The sequence below is a fragment of the Amphiura filiformis genome, chromosome 14, assembly GCF_039555335.1.
Source record: "Amphiura filiformis chromosome 14, Afil_fr2py, whole genome shotgun sequence".
Taxonomy (NCBI): Eukaryota; Metazoa; Echinodermata; class Ophiuroidea; order Amphilepidida; family Amphiuridae; genus Amphiura; species Amphiura filiformis.
In genome coordinates, this window is record NC_092641.1 from 5,042,405 (window position 1) to 5,050,704 (window position 8,300).

At 35.1% G+C, this 8,300-nt stretch overlaps 2 protein-coding genes and 1 long non-coding RNA gene across 3 annotated transcripts in view; all 3 read right to left on the reverse strand.

The window, feature by feature from the left end:
- Positions 1–381: 381 nt before the first annotated feature.
- Positions 382–2,173, reverse strand: LOC140169622 (uncharacterized). Its single transcript, XR_011861371.1, has 3 exons — positions 1,907–2,173; positions 1,265–1,349; positions 382–1,024 (listed from the first exon to the last, which is right to left on the reverse strand). It is a non-coding gene; the product is annotated as an uncharacterized lncRNA (long non-coding RNA).
- A 35-nt stretch (positions 2,174–2,208) lies between these two features.
- On the reverse strand, positions 2,209–5,301 carry LOC140169127 (uncharacterized). The gene is made up of 6 exons (XM_072192386.1): positions 5,151–5,301; positions 4,011–4,166; positions 3,171–3,257; positions 3,001–3,048; positions 2,268–2,527; positions 2,209–2,232 (listed from the first exon to the last, which is right to left on the reverse strand). Exons 1-6 carry the CDS (start codon positions 5,299–5,301, stop codon positions 2,209–2,211), a joined length of 726 nt encoding a protein of 241 aa, XP_072048487.1.
- A 1,328-nt stretch (positions 5,302–6,629) lies between these two features.
- Positions 6,630–8,300, reverse strand: part of LOC140169128 (uncharacterized) — a 3,333-nt gene continuing 1,662 nt past the window's right edge. Inside the window, exons 4-6 of the mRNA XM_072192387.1 lie at positions 8,009–8,122; positions 7,367–7,480; positions 6,630–6,685 (exon numbers count right to left, since the gene is read on the reverse strand). Of these exons, the coding sequence (XP_072048488.1) occupies positions 6,630–6,685; positions 7,367–7,480; positions 8,009–8,122 (284 nt within the window). The remainder of the gene's footprint in view (positions 6,686–7,366; positions 7,481–8,008; positions 8,123–8,300) is intronic.

An 8,300-nucleotide genomic window follows, 5' to 3' on the forward strand; every position in this document is an offset into this window, starting at 1 on the left:
GCACGCGAAAACAATAACGCGTGCGTAATATCAATTTACGCTGGGACCAAAGCGCACGCAGAACTATGTCCGGGAATAGTTACTTTTGCGGGCTTAGTCAAAACTATGCCCGCGCTTTTAACCAATCAGATGGCGGTAATCTTTAGATGAGGTATATGATACCTTATATTGTTTGATGTATATCGTGCATCTTAGCAGATAAATATGACGCTTGAATTGTGTTACTTTTTCAGTTTTTATTTTAATTTACTGGTTTCACTTACTTAAAAAGGGTCGTAGGGACACAGGACAATAATAAACTGTCTTTATTATATCGCCGGAATTCTATTTTTGAGTAAAAATATTTAGTTTTATTCAGATAATTTGAAAAATGGTCACTAAAATGTTTTAATGAACACTGAAATTGTTATAGATCGATGAGAATCTATAAGAATATTATACATATACCAAACAAAAAGTAATTACCCCCTTATTGAATATCCATTACTCCAAACGGTTTATATTATCAATATCTATATTGGGGCCACAACAACAAATGATTCAACAATCATAATGCGCAGAAATAAATTCTGCTTGATATGCATATCCCAAAATTTGCACAAGATAAAAGGGGGTATTACATTATGATTTATACCGTCTACAAGTATATATGATGCTTTTGATGAAAGCTAGATTAATACAAATAGCCGTAAATATGTCAATATGATAGATTAGTCTTACCATAATACTTGTTTGTATATGCCTGTATCGGCAATTATTTGCTCAAACTCCATAATTTTATAATTTTGTCGATATAGATGGCACGTGGATTAATCGAACTATTTTTTAAAAGCACACAGGTTTTACGGTATATGATTATCTATGGGATGTGGAGCAAGTCAGATACAAAGCATCCTCCAGTAAGCTGGATATCTTGGGCGATCTTTCAGAGCGCTTTTGGTGAAATAGAGACAGCGTCCTTGAGCTAAGTATCGCTTTATATTAGTGGTAAAGCTGGCGTTTCTGATGACTTCCTTTCATGGTCCTGGAAGGGTAAATACAAGACAAAGATATTAAGTGATTTAATATAATATAATATTTTTATGATATAGAAAGTGAGGCTATACGTACGACCATAATAAAACAAAAACATTTTGTATGTTAATTATCTAGGAGCTAATATTTAGTTATCCATCTTACCATCTTGTATTCGTTCTTTTGGTAACATTCTAATAATTTTTAATATTATTCCGTCTTGGATTAAACGAAATAAAGAGAAACTTACCTTTGGAAGTGAGGTGTGAAGTTGTAGGTCAACTGGCATTATTACCATTCCACATGTGTCCCTGAATGTTGCTTATTGTTTCTGACTGAAAAACAACATTAAAATAAATTAATATATGGCTAAAACATGATGTTTTACACTCATTACATTTCTTCCATCTAACGCTCTATGTTTCATTTTTTTTCATTAGTTCTTCCTTTATAACTATCTACTTAAATGTTTTCGTTTTTTCTCTCATTTCATTTCTGTGGCGACAAATGCTTCGTGTTGAATTCTGCTTTTCGATTTGTCGTTGCAGCACATTTTTGCGCTAAGATTGTCGATGTTTTTGTCGCATCGGCAAATAAACAAATAATCAAACTACACAACGGGCCTTAGAGTGAAAATTCCAGCAATGAATGCACTCTTAATGCACTCTTACTGGTTCATTGCAATGGCACATCTTATATCTCATCTCCACTATCAAACTTTATTCCGAAATCTCACACTACGTCAACCCCTTATAAATGCGTAATATTCACAAGTTGAGCGCGCACATTTAAGATGTTCTCATAAAGAATGACACACTTTTCTTAGTAAAGCATTTGTTAAAATGTCGAAATGATCAATAGAATAGCTAGTTACAATTAAAACATATCTTACCACGAAATCGATTTCTGACACGAGACGCCCGATTCGATTTGACCTCTGAACTAGACGATCCACCTGTATTATCCTTAACAGCGGAAGGCACACGCGATCTGTTCGATTTTTCTTTTGAACTTAATGTTCTGCCAACATTCCTTGCTCCTGATGTCCTGCCTATTCTGCCCCGTAAACCGGATGGCACATTAGATCGGTCCTCCTCTGAACTAGATCCTCCACCTGCAGTATTCCTAACAACAGATGGTCTGTCATGTCTGTTCCTGACACCAGATGGCCCATTCCATCGGTTCTCCTCTGAACTAGATCCTCCACCTGCAGTATTCCTAACACCAGATGGTCTGCCATGTCTTTTCCTTACATTCGATCGGTCCTCCTCTGAACTAGATCCTCCACCTGCAGTATTCCTAACACCAGATGGTCTGCCATGTCTTTTCCTTACATTCGATCGGTCTTCCTCTGAACTAGATCCTCTACCTTCATGTCTGTTCCATACACCAGATGGTACATTCCATCGGTCCTCCTCTGAACTAGATCCTCTACCTTCATGCCTGTTCCATACACCAGATGGTACATTCCATCGGTCCTCCTCTGAACTAGACGATCCAGACGATTTTTTCCCTGCAAATAAAAGCCACATATCGATTTATAAAATACGTTGAAGATTATAATAACCTACTTTAAAGTAGATTATATATTAAAAGACTCTCTGTTATCATACAAAAATGCCATACACGTGCGAGAATATTAAAACATTGTTATAATCTATTACTATCAATTTAGGATAAATATCTCTTCGTACTTCTAATTCGACATGGTGGCCTTAGGCTTGGGCTTGTGGATCAACGTCTAGGCGTTGGTCCTGTGCGTAATACACTATAAATCGCTACGCCTTTGCAAAAACCACATCCGACCTAATTACAATTACTCCATAATAAGCAGATAAGTGTGATTGTCAAAGTGTCTCACAAAAACCGAGTAAGCTTTACCGAGTAAGCTTGTACCCATTGTACACATTTTTTTAAATACCAACTTATGTCGATGTTTTACGATTGCGTCAATGGTGTTATCTATTCATATACACAATATCATACCAGAAGGAGGCGTAGGTGCAGATTCCATAGGCTCCGGAGCTCCGTTTTCTGTAAAAACACACAGAGAAATATACAGAGAAATATTTAAGAAAGAAGGATTAAACGAAAGAGAGAAACGAATGTACGTGTATAGCAACCGTGTCTAAGCACCAATCATGTTGAATACTTACGATCTTTGCAACTTGGGTCGTTTCCTTTTCCATTCCCTTTATTTCCATCATTTTGCCCAACTTGACATCCTGGTTTATTTCTGCCACCTTTTTTATATGAAAAAATAACAAGAACAGCAACGGTGAAATAAATATATGTATATTATGAAGAGACGTACGCTAGTGTTATATCGCTATTTTGCTTCAATCGATTAATTACTCACTATACGATCTTTTACCACGTAGACGTAGCGCACACCTGATTTTCTTTCTTCGTAGTCAGCGCCTGGATTCTGATTGAGATATCATATCCGTCTTTCGTGGTCAGCGTCTTTCGCGGTTGGTAAATTTTGTATATTTTGTGTACATGTAAATGTTTTATTTAATGTGATTAGTGGTATGAGAGGAGATCATCATTTAGAAATATAATATTTAGTATATTTTCTATATATATCAATGGCTTGAAATTGCAATTAGATCATGAGTGTTATTCCTGTTTCTTCACGCGTGTTTTGTAAACATTTCCCCGGAATAACTTCCTTGCCGGCGGAACACGTCAGTGCCCCCACGCTTTCGGTGCCGTACCGACCTAAATTTAAGAATAAGTATAGGGTCTAATAGGACAAATTAGCTCGAGGAAAATATATGTCAATTTTGAGCTGAAAGAAGCCTAAAGGACAAAGAATAGCTCAGGCTTTTGCACATTTGGTTAACATGGAATGTCGCTAAACACGGCACCGGGACCGCGAAATGGGAAACACTATACCAATTACCATAGAATACAACTATGGGAATCTATAGAGGTCCCCTTATTTATATTTAACACACATGGATCTCACTTTACTAGGATACATTGCTTACATTTGTGAGACTTGAGTTTTTTTCCCTTCCATATGAAATTATAATTGCAACCTCCGCAGTAGTCGGGCTCGCATTTAGCATAGGGATATTTAGTGCAGGTTTTGCCGTCACATGGATTAACATCACAATTAACCTTGGGTTTGTTAGGCGGACAACCTGCATAAATGGATAAATGTGTAAAGGAATCAAATCAACACATGTAAAAAGTGGGTTGTATACTATTTTACATTGTCCACTGTTTAATATCTTCTTTCTTTCTTTATCTACTCTCTGTCCCTCAATCTCATTTCAGGTGTTCCAGCCAAGCATGCTACGTCAGTACCCGCTATGTTCATTGAGGAACCGGTCAACATTTCAGAATAACTATAGGATCTACTGCAATGTGCAATATTATTACAACAGGTTAATTTTCGACATAAAACGGCCAAAATGCACATCGCACCGGTTGTCCAAATGTGTTAAAGGCCCATTCAGTGATTTGAACATCCTGACGATCGTAAAAATCAAAATTCAGATTTTGGAACCTTTTTGATTGTCATAGATGTGCTAACATAGCCTGCTAGTGGTTCAGCTGGAGGCATTTACATGAATCTGTAATTTATATACATATGTATTTGAATGGGGCTTCAAATTCGTCAATACTGTCGTTTTCTACGTTTTTTGCCAGATTTTTCATTTCAAAAATACCAAATGGCAATTTGAATGACTTATCCTTCACTTTTAAGCTGTAATAAACAATTATTGTATTATTTTTTACACTTGCGCTGGGATCACTGAATAGGCCTTTAATATGGACTGTTGGTAGTAATTGTTTAATTATTCGGTTACCCTTTGTCTATTAATATTAGGTTACGGTGACTTTAAAATCGGTTCACCTAGACATCTCCAAAAAAACTGTCAATTAACCTCATGAGCACTTCCTGCCGATCTAACATCGCCACTGATTGGTCAATTACATGATATCTTCACTTTAATCACCAATCAGAATGGAGCTTTGAAAATAATTCACCCCATTTTTTTGTGTGGTGAAATCATTCTAACAATAATGCTGATTGGTCCAATTAATAATGAAAACCTTTTTTTTTTGGCTAATCGGCAGGAAGTTCTTATGGGGTTCACTGTTAAGCTAACAAAGATCACCTGTCATATCAGGCTTTTCACAATTGACTCCATCCCATCCAGAAGCACATGTACAAGTGTATGATGTCCCAATGTTTTTGCATGTTGCTCCGTTAATACATGGCAAACTATCGCATGCGTTGATCACTGAAAAATCAAACAAAATCTTCATTTTATATTTTTATAACCGTCACATCGAAAGGAAAAATAAGGACATCAAAATAACAATTGAGATTTTTATGCCATCTTAAATTGAGAGTTTTTTTTCTAAAATTACAAAAAGTTTTAGAAATCGGATATAGCGACGGTACGTACACATTTAGATGTGAAGTGGTGAGAGTCAACAAAAAACTTGTCTTTGGAAAGTAGTGCTTAACGCAAATACTTTGTTTTGCATTACATGATCATTTTCGTAGCTACATGATCAATTTATTTACAAGATTCATTCATAATTTCCTGGGTGAATATTAACCCCATAAGATATATAGAGAATGTGGCATTTACATACACATATAGCAACCAACGTGTATTAGGTAGGGGATTAAGTAAGACCTTTTGACAGTGACCTCATGTTTTTTTAAATATGCAGTACTTGTTGGTTAACCAAATTAAAACCAAAAAAATGTTCACCTGTAATGTGAAGCTTACATTAGTACGTTCATATTAATATAAACTCACCTTTTTCACAATTGACTCCATCCCATCCAGAAGCACATGTGCAAGTGTATGATGCCCCAATATCATTGCATGTTGCTCCGTTAAGGCATGGTGAACTATCACATGCGTTGATCACTAAAAAGTCAAACAGAGTCTCCATTTTATATTTTTTAGAGTTACATGTAATTATATGCAGTCACAATATTAATTTCCAATGAATTTACATAAGTACTTTCTGTTCTCAAAATTCGTCAGCCTGCTACGCTAATTGTCCAAGTCATTTTTTGTAATTTTGAGAGCAAAGAACAAATTGCGGTTCAAGCATGCATCAGTTACGTAATCACCCTAATTATGTCAGATTATTCCTTTTCATTTGTATCATTATCATTTGTTCTTGTGCAAAGATTGGTGAATAAATATGTTAAAATGCATGCTTGAACCATATTTTGTACTTTTTCTCAAAATTACAAATATGACTTAGACAAAAAGCGTAGCAGGCTGACGAATTGATATTAGGAAAGTAAGGTGCGATGTCATACAATTATATTATACGTTTCTATATCCTATATGGTGAGCTAATATACGGACTAATCGATAGGCTATTTGTATAAGAATACAAGATTCTCACGAGCTCGCATACGCTTTAAATTGATACATAAGTAGCTCACCTCTTTCACAGTTTACTCCATTCCACCCAGGAGCACATGTACAAGTGTATGATGCTCCAATGTCATTGCATGTTGCTCCATTAAGACATGGTGAACTATTACATACGTTGATTACTGAAAAATTCAAACAGAGTATTCAATTTCATTTTTAGGGTCACATATGTTTTTAAAAAATCTATGTATATATGTTTCGTTGGTTGGAGGCAATGTATGGAAGTTTGTTCTGTGCCTCTATAGCAAAGGTGATTTTCCATGGCATGGCATTATCCATGTGACACTTGGCCTGAGATTAAATATATCTACTGTCACAACATTAATTCCCAATGTGATAACATATACTGCGCCAAAAGAGTATCCTTACACTTGGAAGAAAAATCCTAATTTTAAAACTAAACCATATTTGGATAAATGTATTTGTTTAATAGATGCACTATCTAATCCGGCACTTTATGGCATTTGATTAGACGACGGTCCAGTTTTAAAAGTGACAAACTAGCCTATTCAAAACTCCATGCACTAGACATTTGCTTTGAGAGTGGTGAATGGCTAATTTATGCGTGCCTTTAATTTAAAACAAAAGGAACAAAGAAAACTGAAACAAAAGAACTAACAAATAAAATGGAAGTTATGAAGAGTACAGAAAAATAAAAACTGAAATAAAAACTGGTTTAAATTAAGCTTAATTGAAGAAACTGTGTTGTCTCTTTGTTGCGCTTGTTGAAATCCTTGCTCATTGTATAGGCCAGTTTGTCACTTTTAAAACGGATTCAATTGCTTGTAACTTTACTTGTTGAGATTCAATGTGGTGTCATAATGTGCAGGATTAGATAGTGCATCTATTAAAAATACAAATTTACCTCCAATATTGTTCAGTTTTGAAATCGCAATTATTTTTCCAGTATAGATACTTACCTATCTCACAATTGACGCCTGTGAAACCCAAAGGACAAGTACATGTATAGCGTCCTCTTTCATCATTGCAGATACCCCCATTCTGACATGGTCTACTTGAACATTCATTTATATCTAATGAAAAGGACACATTTATCAATAAAAAAAGGAGTTACTTCAAAAAAAAATTAATAAGAAATAGTAAGGAACAAAATTAAGCGAAAAAAGTTCATTCAGGTTTTCAGAGCAGGTGCTATGTGATACAGTTATATTATACATGTATGTTTCTCCATTCATGATAGTAAGGAGTAATAAATGAGCTGATTGATGAATAATACAGGCTTGCTTTAAAGAAGAAGGATGGGAATAAATAAAATGATAAGAATAGGAAACAAGTACGAAAATAAATCGCAGAAGAATGCAGACCAATGAAAAAAAGCTAAAAGAAATTCAAATAAAATAACATAAAAAACAAAACAAAAAAGCATAAGAAAATAAGAAAGTAAACTGCAGCGAAATCAAGAGAATGAGAAGGACATGTAAATGCAAAATGAGAAGGGCAAGGATTTACCTATGCCCAATTTTCTACAGTACATAGTCCTGCTATGTGCTGTCAATGTGCTATTCGATAATATAAGTGAAAATGTCAAGTAGTTAACTTACTGATTTGGCAGTTGGTACCTGTCCAACCCACTATACATTCACACGTATACTCGTTGATACCATCAATACATGGAGCACCATTCAGACATGGGTTGGGATTGCAGTCATTAATATCTGGAAAGATGGACATGAATAATTAATAACTCAAATTTTACACGAATGCACCAACTGTTCATATTACATTATACCAGTTTATTCCGCCATGGGCGGATTAAATCTGAATTTACACTTTATTTAGATGAATTTTGTCTTGGGTCCAATCTCTAGCATGGAAAAGTTGCTATATCTTTAT

What these genes read in the sequence shown, in the direction of transcription:
- LOC140169127 (XM_072192386.1), bottom strand. Translation starts at nt 5,301, where the DNA reads ATGAAGATTTTGTTTGATTTTTCAGTGATCAACGCATGCGATAGTTTG. An exon ending in TGAAAAGCCTGATATGACAG is followed by an intron (nt 4,167 to 5,150) that starts GTGATCTTTGTT and finishes CCATTTATGCAG; the next exon opens with GTTGTCCGCCTAACAAACCC. An exon ending in AAAACTCAAGTCTCACAAAT is followed by an intron (nt 3,258 to 4,010) that starts GTAAGCAATGTA and finishes CATATAAAAAAG; the next exon opens with GTGGCAGAAATAAACCAGGA.